General features: G+C 43.7%; 1 protein-coding gene across 1 annotated transcript in view; it reads right to left on the reverse strand.

The window, feature by feature from the left end:
* The window catches only part of LOC124036232 (nuclear receptor corepressor 2-like), a 132,975-nt gene that overhangs the window by 59,273 nt on the left and 50,170 nt on the right, over window positions 1–23,532 (reverse strand). The window contains 2 exon segments of the mRNA XM_046350522.1: window positions 3,811–3,927; window positions 14,019–14,201. Coding sequence (XP_046206478.1) covers window positions 3,811–3,927; window positions 14,019–14,201 — 300 coding nt within the window.

The following is a 23,532-nucleotide window of genomic DNA, read 5'->3' on the forward strand; positions in this document are numbered from 1 at the left end:
CAGGGACATTGGACGAGTCATCCACACACTTCCAGGCTTTGAGATCATCACATGGGTGCTCAGCAAACTCTTGCGGCATGGAGTCAATCATGCCATTATGATTTAGCTCTGGGGTGAAAGGTATACAGTACTATTGTCTTCAGCAGGTCTCTATCAGATAATTACTTTTTCTAGTATATAATAGATGATAACTAGTTGAAGAGTTTACCTTTTAGAAGACTCTGACATGGCCACTGAATCAAATCAAAATGTTATTTGTCACATGCACCAACTAACCAACTATGCACCATACTAACACATGAGGAATAAAATACACAAGAATGAAGCTACATACAGGGAGTACCAGTACCATATCAAGGTGTAGAGGTACGACGCATTTGAGGTAGATAATGTACATGAAGGCAGGGTAAAGTGACTAGGCATCAGGAAAGATAATAATAAGGTATTTGAGGTAGATAATGTACGTGAAGGCAGGGTAAAGTGACTAGGCATCAGGAAAGATAATAATAAGGTATTTGAGGTAGATAATGTACGTGAAGGCAGGGTAAAGTGACTAGGCATCAGGAAAGATAATAATAAGGTATTTGAGGTAGATAATGTACGTGAAGGCAGGGTAAAGTGACTAGGCATCAGGAAAGATAATAATACGGTATTTGAGGTAGATAATGTACGTGAAGGCAGGGTAAAGTGACTAGGCATCAGGAAAGATAATAATACGGTATTTGAGGTAGATAATGTACGTGAAGGCAGGGTAAAGTGACTAGGCATCAGGAAAGATAATAATAAGGTATTTGAGGTAGATAATGTACATGAAGGCAGGGTAAAGTGACTAGGCATCAGGAAAGATAATAATAAGGTATTTGAGGTAGATAATGTACGTGAAGGCAGGGTAAAGTGACTAGGCATCAGGAAAGATAATAATAAGGTATTTGAGGTAGATAATGTACGTGAAGGCAGGGTAAAGTGACTAGGCATCAGGAAAGATAATAATAAGGTATTTGAGGTAGATAATGTACGTGAAGGCAGGGTAAAGTGACTAGGCATCAGGAAAGATATACGGTATTTGAGGTAGATAATGTACGTGAAGGCAGGGTAAAGTGACTAGGCATCAGGAAAGATAATAATAAGGTATTTGAGGTAGATAATGTACATGAAGGCAGGGTAAAGTGACTAGGCATCAGGATAGATAATAATACGTTATTTGAGGTAGATAATGTACATGAAGGCAGGGTAAAGTGACTAGGCATCAGGATAGATAATAATACAGCATTTGAGGTAGATAATGTACATGAAGGCAGGGTAAAGTGACTAGGCATCAGGATAGATAATAATACGTTATTTGAGGTAGATAATGTACATGAAGGCAGGGTAAAGTGACTAGGCATCAGGATAGATAATAATACGGCATTTGAGGTAGATAATGTACATGAAGCCAGGGTAAAGTGACTAGGCATCAGGAAAGATAATGAGTCAAATAAAGACCATCCTGGCCCTTACACATACAGGACATTATTAGTACTTTTTTTAACCCTTATTTTACCAGGTAAGTTGACTGAGAACACATTCTCAATTACAGCAATGACCTGGGGAATATATACAGTGAAGAGGAGGGGGATGAATGAGACAATTGTAAGCTGGGGATGATTAGGTGGCCATGATGGTATGAAGGCCAGACTGGGAATTTAGCCAGGACACCGGGGTTAAAACCCCTACTCTTACGATAAGTGCCATGGGGTCTTTTCGTGACCACAGAGAGTCAAGACACCCGTTTAACGTCCCACCCGAAAGACGGCACCCTACACAGGGCAATGTCCCCAATCACTGCTCTGGGGCATTGGGATATGTTTTTTAGACCAGAGGAAAGACTGCCCCTTACTGGTCCTCCAACACCACTTCCAACAGCATCTGGTCTCCCATCTAGAGACTGACCAAGACCAACCCTGCTTAGTTTCAGAAGCAAGCCAGCAGTGGGATGCAGGGTGGTATGCAGGGTGGTATGCTGCTGGACATACAGAGGGGGCCAACTGGAGTCTGTACGATGAGTGGGAGAAGACCCCGTACAACGATATACTATTGCAATCAACACAATCATTTTTATACAGTTTTGTGTGTGCATGGAGCAGTGCTCACCACTAGGTGGACTAAGAGTATTGGAAATGAATGCTTTAACTACTACTACATAATATCCTACTCATCAAAACAAACTACCTTGGTAGACGTAAATCTGTATGACATTCTTACATTCAGACTATTTTTTAAATTAAAGTCAAAAAAAGAGAAAATGGTTCACCTGCTAAATGATGGTGACCTTTCTGGCAGACTACACCATCAGACAGGAGGACTTTGCCTGGTATTTCGATAAGACTGGGATAAGACTGGGAGGCTAATGAATGCATACCTTCTAATACAGCCTTTCCACCTCTCTATTGACAGTGGCATTTGACAGTACTGTCGAGCCAAGTAACAGCAATGACAGAGCTCAGAGTTTTATCTCTTCACAGAATATCAATCATGGTCATAGCAAAACTCAACAAAAAAAAAACCTTCCATGTGCCCTTCAAGTTATTAATTAGGTTCTCAAACAGCAGGATTCCTATTTTTCAAGGGAGAAGCCAAGTGACAGTCTATCATAGTAGTGTTTCATCATCAAAGAGCTGTCAGAGACTTCCTCTACACTTCATCCAGATGCTCCCACTCTAGAGCATGGCGCTTGTAACGCCAGGGTAGTGGGTTCGATCCCCGGGACCACCCATACGTAGAATGTATGCACACATGACTGTAAGTCATGTAAGACTGTAAGTCGCTTTGGATAAAAGCGTCTGCTAAATGGCATATATTATTATATTATATATATTATTATATTATATATATTATATATATTATATATATTATATATTATATTATTATTATATTACTTCCTCCACAGCTTCCGTCTCAATCTCAACCCCTTTCTGTGGCCCCAAAAAGACCAGATAAACTCAAATAACACAATTTCAGTCAGACAGCAACATTCATTCAAAATGAGTGAGTTTTAGTAATGGTTTTGCTCATTATCTTAGATCATCATCCCGCCAACAACTAAAGGCCATAATGATGATGGTTGGTTACGTGCACACAATTAGATTGTGGATAGTCAGATTAATTGAATCGTTTCTTTAAAATGTTTAGATGCTTCGCAAGAAGATCACTTTCCCTAATAATCCTGTTTACATGGACACATCTGAAATCAGGCTACCTGATGGGACTTGTGCAGGAAATCCCCAATAAAAATAAACATTCGATAAATGTCATGTCAAATAACCGTGTTATTTTTGTGAAGCCTAATTGATTCGGAGTTGGGACATAAAAAGTTTGTATGTGAAACCCATTTCTAAGAAGCATACTGTCAGAATTCACTTCCCACAAGCATAAGAGGGAGGCGTGCGCTACGGTACATGCGCAGATCAAAAACACAGACAGAACGCCGATTAAGCTGTTTACATGTACTAATAATTCTAAAGATTTCTCAGAAAAACAGCTATTTTAATCGGTTTATGCCTATGTCGATTTTGACCTTAGGCTGATCAAGATGAGCAGAGAGAAGTTTTTACGCGACTATTGCCATAATCAGTTGATTATCGAATTATTAGTGTGCATGTAAACGTACTCAATGTGACACAGGGGAGAGCTTGCTATGTGTATTCTAACACTAGCCAACAGTGAGGTTATTAGCACTGATTACAGCAATTCCAGCCCCAAGCACTGATTGAGATGCAGATAATTACACAGAGAGAAAGCAGTAAGTGTGTATGTTTGTACGATGGTACTGACCCTGTTTTCGTCGTAGATGATCTGCACCAGGCTACGGTGCTTGGCCTCGCTGGGCGGAGGGGAGATCATGGACCGCTCCGGCTCCTGGGGCTTTGCTGCCTCCTCCTCCAGTTGTTGCTACAGGTCACACACACACACACACACACACACACACACACACACACACACACACACACACACACACACACACACACACACACACACACACACACACACACACACACACACACACACACACACACACACACACACACACACACACACACACACACACACACACACACACACACACTTACTGGTGAACAAAGTGTGCAGATAAGATGTCCCTTTAAATCATATTGGGGGAGAAGAACATGATAGAGAAAGATGACAGATAAAAGGTTATCATCATAAGCCATGAACAAAGGCAAAAGGCCCGATCCTGCAGCACTTTTGTGCTCCTCTGTTTCCGTGGAGACAGGTTACTCAAGCAGTGTGTAGCTCCTCCCCCTCTTGCTCCTCATCATCTCCAGCAGTGATGTGCCTAACTGACCTATTAACTGTAAATAGCTTAACACTTGAACATCCAGTTTAAAAAAAACACCTTACCGCACAAAGGGGACTGTGAAAAGACGCAGCCATTTTATATATCTTGTATTGTAATTTTCACTGTACTATGTATTAGACCTAGATATTGTGTGCATGTACTGACATGTAGGCTGTGTGCCACTTTACATCTACGCATTTCAGTCCATGACTAATAAAATGTTCTGTACTACGTGTCATGTTTCACGTGGACCACAGGAAGAGTAGCTGATGCTTTTGCAGCTGCTGATGGGGATCCTTATGAATACCAAATAGGACAACGGCCACTGACGTTTGATTTTGGTTTTATTAACAATCTGCAACAACAACAAAAAAGCTACGTCCTCCATCCCTGACTTTTCCTACATATTGGTACATTGCTCAGTTGTCAGAATTTTACAAATCACAAACAGAAAAGTATTTAGAGGCTGTTGTTGTTTGTAGTTTTTATTTATTTTTTACAACGATTACGACCTTAAGGTGCCAAGACAAAATCTGCCGTAGGGCCTCGGTACCCAGGCGCTAATACGCTGCTTTCCTCACTGAATGAATGACGTCAACGGATGAATGGGCGACAGAAACACAAAACTGACCATTGAGACGTGACTTCCCAGTTGAATTTAAATGGGACTGAATGATGAGCATGAGGAAGGTGATTGAATTTGAACTGTCAAATGTGGGGACTTCATCTGATTCCGACGTTGACTTTGAGCCTCTGCCTCTTATGCCCGAGCCTGTGAGAAGCTGGAACTGAACTGTATTACTTACTATAAACTCTATTACTAGTCAAATCTATAAATACAATTGATCAGATGTATTACACTAATGTTTTTATTGGAAGGGAAACGAAATAGGCTATACATGTTGCGGTAAGCCTTTGTAGAATAATACAAAACAGATCCCTGGCTCTATCCAAACAAATGATGCGTCTTAATATATCTTTTCATGAACATATACCCACGAACAGCCGATTTCGTCATGCAATTCATCCTTTACAATTGTTTATGTCCAATGTATTAAGCGTTGGTGCCTTGTGGGTTGCTATGAATCTGATGTGTATGCTCAAGAGGAGGCCCAACAACATTCTCTAGCGGGTACTTATAGGCTGAAAGGCCCATCGGTTCTAGTGTTAACCCTCTGATTAACTGGACCCAGGGGAGTTAACTTACCACCACAAAGATCCTATTAACTTACAGTATTCTAATTCTGATTACCACAACATGGAGTAAACAAAGCCAGGGCCGGCCCCATGCCAGAGAAGAGAGTGAGAGTAGTACTGAGGAGACAAAGCATTTGGGGGCGATTCCACAACAGCGGGAGCGGAACATATTTTTGGTATCTCAGAATGTTCTGGCAATTCTCACATAGAAACTTCATTTGGAAGGAAGGCATTTTTAAATGCTTTTTTACATTTGAATCACAAACCATTTGAGAAAATCGTGATGACAGAGGCCATTTTAGGCCCTTCCAGTATGAGCCTATGATCTGTGAACCGTACATGATACAGGTAACATCTTGGTGTAATTATACTCCTTATAGTGTGCTCCAAATCACATTCATTTATGAAACATAACAAAATATTAATATCTCAAAATGACCCTTTTTTATTTTGTTCATGTTAAGAAATATCATTTGGAACAATATATTCTACATGTAAATCAAATTTGCCAAATTGTCTCTCTGCTAATTCTGAAGGTATGATCAATTTTATCAGTACCACCAACACGGTGAATGGGAAAATGGATTCAAAGAGAACTCCCTCTGCTGGTTACTTGCTGAACTTGCAATTCTAAAGGAGGGCTATGATTGGTTAATAGCTTATAGTGTCCGTTTTTAGGTACCACAGAGTCTACTCTGGAAATTTGACATGTTTGTAGAGTAAGATATATATTTTTTTAAATAAGCAAAAACCAAAAAGGTTAGCTGAGATATTAATATTTTTTACAAATGTGAAAATGTGAATTTCAGAATCCAGACATACTTCCTTTTTGAGAGAACACTAAGGAGTATATGAACACCTATATGTTACTGTATCATGTACGGTTCACAGATCAGTGTCTTACTGAAAGAATGTATAGTTCTAAAAAGGGCCTACTATTGCAAATGTCATCATGAATTGCACAAAAATTGCTTGTGATACAAATGTAAAAACTTAAACATCTTTCCTCCCAGTTAAGTTCCTATGTAACAATTGCCAGAACATAGTCAAAGCAATGGCACAGTGGTCATGCCAGCGTCCATTGAACTGATCCATTATGTTCACAATGTGTATTAAGTAGTGACATTATGGCCTCCTCAGTGCAAAGGCACAATCGTAGATCACCAGTAACTGACATAACAGTTGATTACATCTTAAAGTAACATTTCTAAAGTGGAATAAATGTATGATGCTCCAATAAACAGGATAGGTAAGTAGGAATAATAAGACATTTGGCATAAACAGACAAGGCGCAGTGTTGGTTGTATGTGGCAGCAGAGCTGCGGGTCTGTTAGTGGCCCAGCCAGGGGTGTTAGTGAAGCTCTTTTACTGGGGGCTGGGACACCCTGTCAGTGTGCTGCCTGCTGTGCTGGGAGGTGATCTACACTAGATCCAGTCCCCTTCTTCCCTCCCTTCCCCTGAAAGAGGCCAGGGGCTCAATAGGGGGAGAAAAAGCTGGCCCTGGGCCCCCAGAGGATCCCCAGCAGAATGGCGCGTGATGGATCATCCTGTGCCCCAATCGAGCTGGATAAGCATCTGGGGAGGAAAACACAAACATTCCCAGAACCCCCTTCTCTTCCTAAACCCACCATGGAGTAAAATAAAATAAACTAGCCGTCCTGAGCCTGGCTGACACAACACAGGCTGGCTGTAACCCGATCCCCAGGCCCACACTCTGCCAGAACTCTTTAAATAAAGTTTTACCACACTACTTAATTGCTCCAGATGTTTTAATACTTGGAAAGCTGTGCAGAGGAAAGCACTATGGCGGGGGGGGAGGGGGTGAATAGTTAAAAAAAGAAAACATCCATAAAAAAAAAACATAGCGTTTGTTGAGGGAAGGGGGTTGATTTATTTTTCTAGGTAGCAGAGCTTACTCTCTCAATCATTCACTGGACCTCACCACGCTCGCTCTCTTCTCGGCTGCCGCCCACCACAGCCCATCCCTCGCATTCCTCCTCCGCTGGCTCAATTTTTTCAAACTTATGGACTATTCACAAGAAATAAATAAATAAAATATATATATATATATATATTTATAGATAGAGAGAGAAAGAAAGAAATAAGCTTTGTTGTACAATTAAAAAGGTAAAATGCAGTGCAAACAGTCAGTAATAATCTAATGAATGTAAATCAAATCAAATTTTATTTGTCAGATACACATGGTTAGCAGATGTTAATGCGAGTGTAGCGAAATGCTTGTGCTTCTAGTTCCGACAATGCAGTGATAACCGACAAGTAATCTAACTAACAATTCCAAAACTACTGTCTTATACACAGTGTAAGGGGATAAGGAACATGTACATAAGGATATATGAATGAGTGATGGTACAGAGCAGCATACAGTAGATGGTATCGAGTACAGTATATACATATGAGATGAGTGTGTAGACAAAGTAAACAAAGTGGCATAGTTAAAGTGGCTAGTGATACATGTGTTACATAAGGATGCAGTCGATGATGTAGAGTACAGTATATACATATGCATATGAGATGAATAATGTAGGGTAGTAACATTATATAAGGTAGCATTGTTTAAAGTGGCTAGTGATATATTTACATCATTTCCCATTATTAAAATGGCTGGAGTTGGGTCAGTGTCAATGACAGTGTGTTGGCAGCAGCCACTCAATGTTAGTGGTGGCTGTTTAACAGTCTGATGGCCTTGAGATAGAAGCTGTTTTTCAGTCTCTCGGTCCCAGCTTTGATGCACCTGTACTGACCTCGCCTTCTGGATGATAGCGGGGTGAACAGGCAGTGGTTCGGGTGGTTGATGTCCTTGATGATCTTTATGGCCTTCCTGTAACAACGGGTGGTGTAGGTGTCCTGGAGGGCAGGTAGTTTGCCCCGGTGATGCGTTGTGCAGTCCTCACTACCCTCTGGAGAGCCTTACGGTTGAGGGCGGAGCAGTTGCCGTACCAGGCGGTGATACAGCCCGCCAGGATGCTCTCGATTGTGCATCTGTAGAAGTTTGTGAGTGCTTTTGGTGACAAGCCGAATTTCTTCAGCCTCCTGAGGTTGAATAGGCGCTGCTGCGCCTTCTTCACGACGCTGTCAGTGTGAGTGGACCAATTCAGTTTGTCTGTGATGTGTATGCCGAGGAACTTAAAACTAGCTACCCTCTCCACTACTGTTCCATCGATGTGGATAGGGGGGTGTTCCCTCTGCTGTTTCCTGAAGTCCACAATCATCTCCTTAGTTTTGTTGACGTTGAGTGTGAGGTTATTTTCCTGACACCACACTCCGAGGGCCCTCACCTCCTCCCTGTAGGCCGTCTCGTCGTTGTTGGTAATCAAGCCTACCACTGTTGTGTCGTCCGCAAACTTGATGATTGAGTTGGAGGCGTGCGTGGCCACGCAGTCGTGGGTGAACAGGGAGTACAGGAGAGGGCTCAGAACGCACCCTTGTGGGGCCCCCGTGTTGAGGATCAGCGGGGAGGAGATGTTGTTGCCTACCCTCACCACCTGGGGGCGGCCCGTCAGGAAGTCCAGTACCCAGTTGCACAGGGCGGGGTGTAGGGGTTATGAAGACATACCTAGGCTAAATATAAGCCTTCAACAACCATTAACCTGCTTCTTGCAATAATCACTTATCTGGCTTTGAAGTCGTTGCAATAATCACTGATCTGGCTTTGAAGTCGGTCTATGAAAATGACCTTTTTTTTTTATAAAAAAAGAAATGTCCAGAACCATGCCTAATGCACATTCACTAATAATGACTAACTTGTTGTAGCAGGTATTAGGCTAGAGAGAATTAATCACGTTAGTGAGTAGCCAGCTTTAGATTTCCAGTTGAACCAACTTGGATCTATTTGCTAGCTAACAAAGTATAACAGTTGAGTTGTAATGAACACACCCTTCAGTCCTTCAACTGATTCAACAGCATGCTAGCTTATCCACTTTGTTCAAATGTTGAAATCAAGGGGCCTACCTCGTTTCTCAGAACGAGAATGAGTTGCCAATTCCTTTTTATGCTTATTGCACAATTATAAAACAGACTGGACAGCTAGTATAACAGTCTTTGGCTAAAATTATATCAGCAGTACTTGAATGTGTGCGACAAACTGAGCATTAATTTTCCCGAATCCGTGTTCATTGATACGGTCGTTTTAGTAGTTTCTGCTTTGTGCGCAATTTGAGTAGATGAACCATAAAGGGTTTGTTAGATAAAGGTTCACTTCTCCTCTACTACAGTAAAACAATGTCTCAATGTGTTTCGGTGTCCATAGGACCCATTCTGTTGGACCAAACCTCAACTGCAAATAGCGAGTTGAAACCGCTTGTCGGAGAGGAAAAAGTGATCTCTCCTCTTTGTTATTGTGAGCGACAGGGGCTTGGTGTTTGTAGAGGAAGAGGAAAAGCGAGAGGCTTCACTCACTAAAACTCCATCCAAAATAAGCCCAACGCGTTTTATGGGCTTATTTTGGACCTAAGCTTGTCACCTGCCTTCTTGCCTTTGGGACAACGAATCCCATTATTAGGGAGGAGACAAGTGCATGTCGTCATAATATACACATCTCTGGTGTAAATGGGAAGGTGCACACAGCACAGAAGGCGCAAAGGAGACGAGACCTAAAAGACAACATGAGAACAAGCGGACATAAACGCTCATCAAAAAAGAAGAACAGGGGGGAAAAAATACAATACATTCTTGAGGCAGAGGCATTTGGAGTATTGGGCAAAAACTAAATAGAATGAATCAAATTAATTTGATATATCGCCCTACCCTTTCCCCTCCCAAAGCGGGCCATGTCATGGGTTGCAGGTGGCCTAGATTTAAGAAGAAGCGTGTTGAGTGCCAGCCAGAGAAGAGAAGTGAGAGGGGTAGGGAAGGCTGGAGATATCGGCAAGCGTGCGTAGTGTGCATGGTCTAGGGTGGTGGGGGTTGGGTGGTTGAGCGAAGCCTGTGACTTAATTCTATAAAACATGATGTGGCAGGCAGCCAAGAGGGAGACGGCGAGGAAGGAATAAGAGTGGTTAAGCAGTCACAAAACCTCCACCATAATCCTCCTCTCCCCCGGGGGGAGCTGTTATTTATGGCTTGTGTATTTATTTTTTTTACCTACATTTCTCCTTAAAAAAGGAAGAGAGGAGAAAGTTAAAGGAGAAGAGAAAGCAACTGCCATGAAGCAGAGCACTGTGGCAGGCTGAGTGAGCCCTAACTACAGTAGTAGCTTAGTACAATAATTACAGCAATATAACCATGTCTGGGCTCAAGGCTTTACTGTGTGAAAACCCACTGAAGACAGGCAATGAGAGGGATAATGGATTTAACCACAGATGGGAGAATTTTCAGGGAGACTGCTGGAACTCAGAGAACACGCTGACAGTAAACACACAGTGTAGGCCACGCACTGTCAAAGAAACATTCAGGCGCAATGAGAAATAATGACACGGATAGACACTTAGGTCATCCTTAGAAGATAAAGTATATAGATCCTGTCTCAGCCTCCAGTATTTATGCTGCAATAGTTTGTGTCGGGGGCTAGGGTCAGTCTGTTATATCTGGAGTATTTCTCCTGTCTTATCCGGTGTCCTGTGTGAATTTAAGTATGCTCCCTCTAATTCTCTCTCTCTTTTCTCTCCTTCTCCTCTCCCGCTTATCTCGGGGGACCTCAGGACTACCTTAGCCCCATGCCTCAGGACTACCTGACCTGATGACTCCTTGCTGTCCCCAGGCCACCTGGTCGTGCTGCTGCTCCAGTTTCAACTGTTCTGCCTGCGGCTATGGAACCCTGACCTGTTCAATGGACGTGCTACCTTGTCCCGGACCTGCTGTTTTCGTCTCTAAAGAATAGAATTCTAAAGAAAAAAGTAATTTTACATTTACATTTAAGTCATTTAGCAGACGCTCTTATCCAGAGCGACTTACAAATTGGTGCATTCACCTTATGACATCCAGTGGAACAACCACTTTACAATAGTGCATCTAAATATTTTAAGGGGGGAGGGGGTGAGAAGGATTACTTTATCCTATCCTAGGTATTCCTTAAAGAGGTGGGGTTTCAGGTGTCTCCGGAAGGTGGTGATTGACTCCGCTGTCCTGGCGTCGTGAGGGAGTTTGTTCCACCATTGGGGAGCCAGAGCAGCGAACAGTTTTGACTGAGCTGAGCGGGAACTGTACTTCCTCAGTGGTAGGGAGGCGAGCAGGCCAGAGGTGGATGAACGCAGTGCCCTTATTTGGGTGTAGGGCCTGATCAGAGCCTGGAGGTACTGAGGTGCCGTTCCCCTCACAGCTCCGTAGGCAAGCACCATGGTCTTGTAGCGGATGCGAGCTTCAACTGGAAGCCAGTGGAGAGAGCGGAGGAGCGGGGTGACGTGAGAGAACTTGGGAAGGTTGAACACTAGACGGGCTGCGGCGTTCTGGATGAGTTGTAGGGGTTTAATGGCACAGGCAGGGAGCCCAGCCAACAGCGAGTTGCAGTAATCCAGACGGGAGATGACAAGTGCCTGGATTAGGACCTGCGCCGCTTCCTGTGTGAGGCAGGGTCGTACTCTGCGGATGTTGTAGAGCATGAACCTACAGGAACGGGCCACCGCCTTGATGTTAGTTGAGAACGACAGTTTGTTGTCCAGGATCACGCCAAGGTTCTTAGCGCTCTGGGAGGAGGACACAATGGAGTTGTCAACCGTGATGGCGAGATCATGGAACGGGCAGTCCTTCCCCGGGAGGACTCCGGGGAAGGCTCCGTCTTGCCGAAGTTCAGCTTGAGGTGGTGATCCGTCATCCACACTGATATGTCTGCCAGACATGCAGAGATGCGATTCGCCACCTGGTCATCAGAAGGGGGAAAGGAGAAGATTAATTGTGTGTCGTCTGCATAGCAATGATAGGAGAGACCATGTGAGGTTATGACAGAGCCAAGTGACTTGGTGTATAGCGAGAATAGGAGAGGGCCTAGAACAGAGCCCTGGGGGACACCAGTGGTGAGAGCGCGTGGTGAGGAGACAGATTCTCGCCACGCCACCTGGTAGGAGCGACCTGTCAGGTAGGACGCAATCCAAGCGTGGGCCGCGCCGGAGATGCCCAACTCGGAGAGGGTGGAGAGGAGGATCTGATGGTTCACAGTATCGAAGGCAGCCGATAGGTCTAGAAGGATGAGAGCAGAGGAGAGAGAGTTAGCTTTAGCGGTGCGGAGCGCCTCCGTGATACAGAGAAGAGCAGTCTCAGTTGAATGACTAGTCTTGAAACCTGACTGATTTGGATCAAGAAGGTCATTCTGAGAGAGATAGCGGGAGAGCTGACCAAGGACGGCACGTTCAAGAGTTTTGGAGAGAAAAGAAAGAAGGGATACTGGTCTGTAGTTGTTGACATCGGAGGGATCGAGTGTAGGTTTTTTCAGAAGGGGTGCAACTCTCGCTCTCTTGAAGACGGAAGGGACGTAGCCAGCGGTCAGGGATAAGTTGATGAGCGAGGTGAGGTAAGGGAGAAGGTCTCCGGAAATGGTCTGGAGAAGAGAGGAGGGGATAGGGTCGAGCGGGCAGGTTGTTGGGCGGCCGGCCGTCACAAGACGCGAGATTTCATCTGGAGAGATGAGAGTAATGACTGGCATTGCTAAATTATATTATACAGCTTTTTAATGCATATCATAATAACCAAACGTAGTCTACTAATAGCTGAATATAGAGAAAGCATGCCAACCTATAAGCCCTGCATATACATGTCTCACTCTCTCACTCTCTCACTCTGAATGATCGGCTATGACATTTACTCCTGAGGTGCTGACCTGTTGCACCCTCGACAACCACTGTGATTATTATTATCTGACCCTGCTGGTCATCTGTGAAAGTTTGAACATCTTTGCCATGTTCTGTTATAATCTCCACCCAGCACCCCTCAGAGCCTGGTTCCCAGCACCCCTCAGAACCTGGTTCCCAGCACCCCTCAGAGCCTGGTTCCCAGCACCCCTCAGAACCTGGTTCCCAGCACCCCTCAGAGCCTGGTTCCCAGCACCCCTCAGAGCCTGGTTCCCAGCACCCCTCAGAGCCTGGTTCCCAGCACCCCTCAGAGCCTGGTTCCCAGCACCCCTCAGAGCCTGGTTCCCAGCACCCCTCAGAGCCTGGTTCCCAGCACCCCTCAGAGCCTGGTTCCCAGCACCCCTCAGAGCCTGGTTCCCAGCACCCCTCAGAGCCTGGTTCTCTAGGTTCCTTCCTAGATTCTGGCCTTTTTAGGGAGTTTTTCCTAGCCACAGTGTTTCTACATCTGCATTGCTTGCCGTTAGGGGGTTTTAGGCTGTGTTTCTGTACAGCACTGTGACATCGGCTGATGTAAGAAGGGCTTTTTAAGTACATTTGATTGATTGATTGATTGATTGATATACCTGATTGCATTTGGTACCAATTCTAAAACCATTATCTAAACACAGTCTCATAAATGACAAACAGACAAGCACCAAACAAACCGTAGTGAAGAGGACCTATAACCCATGGTTGTACGGTACCTGTACCTGTTTCTTGCGTAGCTTGCAGATCTGTTGCTCCACCATTGTAATCTCCCGGTCCACACGATCCATGTTCTGGATGAGCTCCTCCTTGGAGAAGCGGGCTGGCACCAGGTCCAGATCAGGGTCCATCTGGGCCGGGCTGACGGGGGAGATTGGCTCCAGCTTCCCCATGGAGCTGCCCCGGTCCTGGAGGGAGATAAGAGGTGACATAGAGTAGTGGTTCCCAAACTAGGGGGCGGGGCGCGAGAGGGGTTCAAGAGTAAGTTTAAAGCCGGACTGAAAAAACGGCTTTAAACTTACTCTTGAAAGGTGTAATAGTAGAATACAAAATATGCATTTTCAAAATTGGGTAGTGCATCATCAGTTCCACTTGTCATGTTAGTCATTGCATAACTTAGAGAGCCATGTATAACTTGTCAGAAATGTCCAGATTAACTAGCCCATGTCAGCTAACGTTTTTAATTCATAATGTTTTTTGCCAATGAGTATTTCTTTTGTCACTCAAATATCACATGAATACACAGACATGGAAAAATGTATAGAATTTCAAGAAAATTTGCTTTGAAATTACAACATGTTCTTTGCATCGATAACAAAATGTGTAGAATTGCAGGAAATTAGCCTTAAACTTGCTGAATTTTCTTCACCAAGAGGAGTATGAACAGTCTGTCATGAACAGTGCTTGTGCCCACAGAATTCCGTATGTGATGTTCCCCAATACTGGAAAGGGGGCCCCGAGGGGACAAGGTTTGGGAACCCCTGACAGAGGATGTTAACTCATCAGTTTATAGGTGTTTCACAATACTAACACTACTTACTTAGTCCATTATGCAAATTATCAGGTTGCTTGGCAAACAGAACACAAAGTATACAGTTATAAGGTGAACTTCTAGAAAGGCCAGAACACAGATGGATGCAAATAGATGGATCTATTCCTATGTTTAGATTAGAGCCATCGATTAGACAGCAACGCTAAACTGGCCCAGCCAAATTCTGTAACTGGTTTAGAGGCAACAATAACATGCTGCATCTCTGTCTCGGTCTTTCTCCCTCTCCCCTGTGTGTGTGGTCTGTGACATGGTTTACTCCGATAGACACGTGATCTAAACACCCTGGTTACATCTCCTTTGGGAAGGCAGTGGCACGCTATGATAATGAAGTCCTCTGGGTAATAAAAGCTTGTGTCAGTGTCTCGGTTACTAACGAATATTAAATCAGACAACAACCAGGTATATTCTAAGAACACGGAACCTGGCTCTGTGAGGATTTTTGGTTTGATTTGATGGATGAAATATACAGTTCCAAGGACTTTCCCGGGGGGGGATCCCTTCTGTACATAGAACTGAATGGATGGGCTGAGTTGTACCTTGGATCCAGAGATACCCACTTCGCTGCATAGTCTGGTGCAGGGATCATCAACTAGATTCAGCCATTGGCCATTTTATCTAGAGCGTATGGTCAGGGGGACGGAACATAATTACAAATGATTTGAAGTCTGCAAATTGACCGCAAGAAGCCCAAACAGATATATTATTTACCTAATTATTTTTATTTTTAAATACAACCTTGTTTACTATCACATACACTAAATGACATACACTAAATGACCAAAAGTATGCGGACATCTGCACGTCAAACATCTTTGGTTTTTGGTTTTACACTGCAGCTACTCGCTGTTTATTTTATTTATGCAGTCACTTTACCCCTACCTACTTGTCTAAATTGCCTTGACTAACCTGTAACCCTGCACATTGACTTTGTACCGGTACCCCCTGTACATAGCCTCGTTATTGTTATTTTATTGTGTTACTTATTATTTACTTTTTTTTTTCTTAAATCTATTTCTTGAACTGCATTGTTTGTTAACGGCTTGAAAGTAAGCATTTCACGCTAGGGCTGCTGTATTCGGAGCATGTGACAAATAAGATTTGATTTCTTTAGATCTCATTCCAAAATCATGGGCATTAAATGGAGTTGGTCCCTCTTTGCTGCTGTAACAGCCTCCACTCTTCTGGAAAGGCTTTCCACTAGATGCGGGGACATGCTTCCATTCAGCCACAAGAACATTAGTGAGGTCAGGCACTGATGGTGGGCGATTAGGACTGACTTGCAGTCAGCGTTCCAATTCCAGTTCCAGTTCGATGGGGTTGAGGTCAGGGCTATGTGCAGGCAAGTCAAGTTCTTCCACACTGATGTCAACAAACCATTTCTGTAAGGACCTCACTTTGTTCACATTAGCATTGTCATGCTGAAACAGGAAAGGACCTTCCCCATACTGTTGGCAGAAAGTTGAAATCAGAGAGACGTCTAGAATGTCACTGTATTCTGTAGCATTACGATTTCCCTTCATTGGAACTAAGGGGTCTTACCCAAACTATGAAAAACAGCCCCAGACAATTATTCATCCACCAAACTTTACAGTCGCCACTATGCAGGTAGTGTTCTCCTGGCATCTGCCAAACTCATATTCCGTCCGTTGGACTGCCAGATGGTGATACATATACATATATACATATAAATATAACTATGATTCATCACCCTAGAATAGGCATTTTCACTGCTCTAGAGTCCAATGGCGGCGAGCTTAACGCCACTCCAGCCGACACTTGGCATTGCGCATGGTGATCTTAGGCTTGTGTGAGGCTGCTCGGCCATGGAAACCCATTTTATGAAGCTCCCGACGAACAGTTCTTGAGCTGACGTTGCTTCCAGAGGCAGTTTGGAACTCAGTAGTGAGTGTTGCAACCGAGGATAGACAATATTTACATGCTACGCACATCAGCGGTCCCGTTCTGTGAGCTTGTGTGGCCTACCACTTCGCGGCTACGCAGTTGTTGCTCCTAGTCATTTCCACTTCACAATACCTGCACTTACAGTTGACCGGGGCAGCTCAAGCAGGGCAGAAATTGGACAAACTGACTTCTTGGAAATGTGGTATCCTATGACGGTGCCACGGTAAGTCACTGAGCTCTTCAGTAAGGACATTCTACTGCCAATGTTTGTCTATGTAGATTGCATGGATGTGTGCTCGATTTTATACACCTGTCAGAAACGGGTGTGGCTGAAATAGCCGAATCCATTAATTTGAAGGGACGTCCACATACTTATATATATATATATATAGTGTATATCCCTCTAGTACGCATTTGAAATAGATTTCAAAAAATTGTAAATCACTTGGAACTGATTTTTTCTTTATTTATGTTTTGCTTAGAAAACTTGAGGGGCCAAATAAAATAACCCGCGGTCCAAATTCATCACACGGGCCACCAGTTGCGGAACCCCAGTGGTCTCAGTGGTATTGCTGATGCATGTCTGCAGGAGGGTTTTGCTTTGTGCTTGGTCAGCTTACATGCTGTACTTCTCTGAGAAAGAACATTGTCAGCAGGCGAGGTGCACCCTGTCTCCATTTCAACTAACTTACACATACTGTACTGTATACAATAGGGAGAGGCAAAGAGGACTATAGTCCATAATTGTTCAGTGTAGCTTGTCATTTTACAAGCATGGACTAGGTATTTGACAGTTATAGAACTGTACATCCTAATCTCAGCCAAGGATGAGAGAAGCAACACTCCAAAGGTTATTCATGTTACACACATGGGAAGCTTTGCTGAAAAGAACAATAGCATCTTAAACCAACAACTCCCAATAAGCCACTGATCCCCCAATTGTAAACCCCCGCCAACACACTGAGTGTGTGTGTGGGGGAGACAGCAAGAAAATAGAAGTGTCATTGAGTGGGAACCTCCTGCATAAGGTATGTGTGTTTGATCCAGCTTCGGGTTTAGTTTGGTGTTATTTTTAAAACTGCTAAAATGAGCATTATAACACTAATCTGGAGGAAGCAAGGCAGGCTAAGTCTAGCTGCTCTCTAGACCTACTCTAGCTGAAATGTCACCGGGAGGAAAGGGGTTGAACGGACTAGCTGGGCCTGAAATGGCGAGGCTCCAGGCTGATATTCATACACTTCCATTACATGAGACGCACACAATCCTACCAGTGCCTTTTTTTGGCTGCTAAGCCTCTCCCTTTCTAATCATAGATGTGGCATGCTGCTACAACCCCTTGTTATAGATGAAAGGGGCAAACTGCAGTTCAAACAATAAAGAAGTGGTCACTAGCTTGTACAGAGGCAGTCTCAGATCCATCACTCTGAGAAATGATGTAAAAACTGGCCGAGATGAAAGAAGAGATAGCCTAGCCTAAATATTGTGTGATTGTGTGTTTGTACGTTGAAGGAAAATCCTTGATATAATGTCTATAGAAAAGGCAATGTAGGGGTATGAAATTGTAGTCCTACTTCAATGAACTGAAATATCATATAAAATGGTAGGTACAAGGTAAGACCTTCAGAACAACGGTCTGAAAGGCTACAAGTTTCAGCTCTGCAACCTCCTATACCAGAGTTAACTCAAGGACTTTGAGTTTGTGAGAGACATTGAGGTGTTTGGTCAGGAGGGGTCTCAGAGGGAGACCTATCAAAAAGAGGGTTAGTTCTCCTGGGCATTCAAGTGTCGAGACCCACACCATGTCTAGGACCTACATCATGACTGTCCTCTGTTCTTGTGAAGAGCAACACGTCTCCACACACTGCTAGCAGACAAAGTGTGAAAATAAGTGACCCCGATGTTAAAGCCTGTTCCCACTGCAGATCAGATACCCTGGCTAATACCACTCAAACTCAACCAACTTTAACTTTTGGACTGTGTGTACGTGTACAGTCGTGGCCAAAAGTTTTGAGAATGACACAAATATACATTTTCGCAAAGTCTGCTGCCTTGTATGATGGCAATTTGCATATAACTCCAGAATGTTATGAGTGATCAGATGAATTGCAATTAATTGCAAAGTCCCTCTTTGCCATGCAAATGAACTGAATCCCCCAATAACATTTCCACTGCATTTCAGACCTTCCACAAAAGGACCAACTGACATCGTGTTACTGATTCTCTCGTTAACACAGGTGTGAGTGTTGACGAGGACCAGGCTGGAGATCACTCTGTCATGCTGATTGAGTTTGAATAACAGACTGGAAGCTTCAAAAGGAGGATGGTGCTTGGAATCATTGTTCTTCCTGTCAACCATGGTTACCTGCAAGGAAACACATGAAGTCATCATTGCTTTGCACAAAAAGGGCTTCACAGGCAAGGATTTTGCTGCCAGTAAGATTGCACCTAAATCAACCATTTATCAGATCATCAAGAACTTCATGGAGAGCGGTTCAATTGTTGTGAAGAAAGCTTCAGGGTGCCCAAGAAAGTCCACCAAGCGCCAGGACCGTCTCCTAAAGTTGATTCAGCTGCGGGATCGGGGCACCATCAGTACAGAGCTTGCTCAGGAATGGCAGCAGGCAGGTGTGAGTGCATCTGCACACACAGTTAGGTGAAGATTTTTGGAGGATGGCCTGGTGTCAAGAAGGGCAGAAAAGGAGCCACTTCTCTCCAGGAAAAACATCAGGGACAGACTGATATTCTGCAAAAGGTACAGGGATTGGACTGCTGAGGACTAGGGTAAAGTCATTATCTCTGATGAATTACCTATCCGATTGTTTGGCATCTGAAAAAAAGCTTGTCCGGAGAAGACAAGGTGAGCTCTACCATCGGTCCTGTGTCATGCCAACATTAAAGCATCTTGAGACCATTCATGTGTGGGGTTGCTTCTCAGCCAAGGGAGTGGGCTCACTCACAATTTTGCCTAAGAACACAGCCATGAATAAAGAATGGTACCAACACATCCCCGAGAGCAACTTCTCCCAACCATCCAGGAACAGTTTGGTGACGAACAATGCCTTTCCCAGCATGATGGAGCACCTTGCTATAAGGCAAAAGTGATACCTAAGTGGCTCGGGGAACAAAACATCTATATTTTGGGTCCATGGCCAGGAAACTCCCCATACCATAATCCCATTGAGAACTTGTGGTCAATCCTCAAAAGGCGGGTGGACAAACAAAAACCCACAAATTCTGACAAACTCTAAGCATTGATTATGCAAGAATGGGCTGCCATCAATCAGGATGTGGCCCAGAAGTTAATTGACAGCATGCCAGGGCGTATTGCAGAGGTCTTGAAAAAGAAGGGTCAACACTGCAAATATTGACTCTTTGCATCAACTTCATGTAATTGTCAATAAAAGCCTTTGACACTTATGAAAAATACCTAAAGACACTGAAGCAACAACCTTTGTGAAAATTTATATTTGTGTCATTCTCAACTTTTGGCCACGACTGTACACACACAGTACATGTGCAATGAATGCATGCCTGCTGAGTGAGCACAGCCTTTGATAGTGTGTGCTGTATGTGCAGTGTGTCAGTGAACATACACTGAGTGCACAAAACATTAGGAACACCTGCTCTTTCCATGACAGACTGACCAGGTAAAAGCTATGATTCCTTATTGAGGTCACCTGTTAAAATCACTTCAAAATCAGTGTAGATGAAGGGGAGGAGACAGGTTAAAGAAGGACATTTAAGCCTTGAGACATGGATTGTGTATTTGTGCCCTTCAAAGGGTGAATGGGCAACACAAAATATTTAAGTGCACGTGAACGGGTAGGTAGGTGCCAGGCGCACTGGTTTGTGTGTCAAGAACTGCAACGCTGCTAAATTTTTCAGGCTCAACAGTTTCCTGTGTGTATCATAAATGGCCCGCCATCCAAAGGACATCCAGGCAACTTGACAACTGTGGGAAGCATTTTAGTCAACATGGGCCAAAATCTCTGTGGAATGCTTGAGACCTTGTAGTCCATGCCCCAACAAATTGAGAGCAAATGGAGGTGCAACTCAATATTGGGAAGGTGTTCTTAATGTTTTGTACAGTCAGTGTATGTGCGATAATTGAAAGGAGCAGAGAAAACATCCTGTTGTTTTCATGTTAGCAGGTGTTCGTGAGATCACATTATTTAGTCTTGTTAAAAACAGAAAGAGGTGCACAATTCCTCTTAGCCTAAGTTACATTCTGAAGTAGGATTAATTTTGTGTCAATGGCAATGCTCGAACCCACAGAAACAAGACACTTACATTTACTCACAGCAAGTGCCACTAAGTGGGGGTTAGCCTAAACCACTCAGACAACCGTGTGAAGCCTGACCTTCCCTTACCATAAAAACAGCCTGTGCCAAAAGCTAATCAGTACAGATTCAGAGCTGCCAGTAATGACTGACAATACACAACCGACCAGCAAACAGGAGAATGTAGGGGAAAGGTGTCCAGGGAAAGGGGCAGCATGCACACACACACACAGGCATGTGACTATGACATTCAAGCTGGCAGTCTGGCATAGACATGAAAGGTATTTTGGTTTCCACAACAGCATAAATATCTCTGTCAGACTGACAGGTCAGCCCACATGTTAGTGCAGTGTGGGCAGAGTGTGGCACGCATGGAAATTTGGTGAAGTTACAGATTGGAGGTGTGAAGTAGAGGCCTTCATGGGTCCAAAAAGGTGGAACCGTTCCTAAATTGACCTGTGGCTTTTACACCCGGACCCGATATGCATAAATAAAAAAATTGACAGACACCCATTCCCGAACGGACCAGAGGACAACTACATTCGTTCCGTATAGACCTGGTCGGATCTAGACCCAGTACGATCAGTGGGGGAAGCAACAGAAAATGCTATTTTTAAACTACTTAATTAAATCGGAGCTGATAAAGCGCAAGGGAGAGGAGGTAGAGAGAGGTGCCACTCTAGCGGGGGCCATGAGTGCTGTGCGTGTAGGCTACCTTGACTGAGCGAGTGACACGGGGAGCAAGCAGGGAGGTAGAGACGAGACGGCAACCAACCAAACCGACTCGCACTATGGGTAGACTAATAGCGCCCATAGCTAGGTTATTTATCAACCAATATGATTACGTAGTAGAACCCGTCTTGAGTGCATCAAATTGGGAGAAGCTAGTTAAGCTAGCTTGCCTAATTGAGGCTGCATGCGCTTTCTTGTCCTACACAACTCCGTTCAGAATATTAAGTAGCATCCTACCTGTTGGCTCGTTTGTTGTAGTCCATCTTTCTCCTTTAACTTTTCATTCCGTTATTTTAATTCCCATTGGGATTAGATACCTCCTAAATTTTGCGACAAATAGAGGCTCTATGACTGAAGCCTATTGCAACGTTGAAGACTTATGATTAGCCAAAAACAACAAGCTACACACGCCACTTTCGTGAAAAGCAAAAGAAGCAGCATAAATTCTACAAACCCTCTCTCTCTCTCTCTACTGCAGCAGTCGCGTTTGAGACCCATGACAATCATATCTGATCTGACGCAGACCCGTGAAACTATTTAGAATTCTGGATTCGTACCAGCTCAGGATTTCGGGTACAGGTGGATCCGTGAAGACCTCTAGTGTGAAGAATGACCTTCCAGACCCCAGACAGTAGCCCTCCCCCTCCAAACTCCACCCCCCACACAAAGATAACAAACCTACATATTTTTTAATAAGATCATCTGAGAACTAACAGCCACCAAAAAAAAAAAAAAGACAGTCAAGGAGAATCTAAATTCAAAACATGTTATGGCATGGGGCCCCAATTGATTTTATGTGAGAGTCAATCAGATATAGCATAAAAACAAGGCATTAGCTTTGAAACTGCCATTTCTCTCTCAGGCCCATGACAAAATCTCAGAAGACTGACTTTAAAACTGAAGCCAAGAGGAGGACCTCTAAAGCCATTGTGATGAGATGGGATGAAATGACGAGGCCCCAAGCTGCTAGTCATACATGTGCATCACATTTTCAACGCCGATTTTCCACGCCGATACCGATTATTGGAGGACCCAAAAAAAGCTGGTACCGATTAAAAATCGGCCAAATTTTTAACATGTATTTGTAATAATGACAATTACAACAATACTGAATGAACACTTATTTTAACTTAATACAATACATAAATAAAATCAATTTAGCCTCAAATAAATAATGAAACTTGTTCAATTTGGTTTAAATAATGCAAAAACAAAGTGTTGGACAAGAAAGTAAAAATGCAATATGTGCCATGTAAGAAAGCTAACGTTTAAGTTCCTTGCTCATAACATGAGAACATATGAAAGCTGGTGGTTCCTTTTAACATGAGTCTTCAATATTCCCAGGTAAGAAGTTTTAAGTTGTAGTTATTATAGGAAGTATGGGACCATTTCCCTCTATACCATTTGTATTTCATATACATTTGACTATTGGATGTTGTTATAGGCACTTTAGTATTGCCAGTGTAACAGTATAGTTTCGTTCCCGCTCCTCGCTCCTACCTGGGCTCGAACCAGGAACACATCGACAACAGCCACCCTCGAAGCAGCATTACCCATGCAGAGCAAGGGGAACAACTACTCAAAGCCTCAGAGCGAGTGACGTTTGAAACGCTATTAGCGCGCACCCCGCTAACTAGCTAGCCATTTCACATCACATCGTTACACCAGCCTAATCTTGGGAGTTGATAGGCTTGAATTCATAAACAGCAGAGCGGCTGGCAAAACGCACAAAAGTGCTGTTTGAATGAATGCTTATGAGCCTGCTGGTGCCTA

This window comes from Oncorhynchus gorbuscha, linkage group LG05, assembly GCF_021184085.1.
Source record: "Oncorhynchus gorbuscha isolate QuinsamMale2020 ecotype Even-year linkage group LG05, OgorEven_v1.0, whole genome shotgun sequence".
Taxonomy (NCBI): Eukaryota; Metazoa; Chordata; class Actinopteri; order Salmoniformes; family Salmonidae; genus Oncorhynchus; species Oncorhynchus gorbuscha.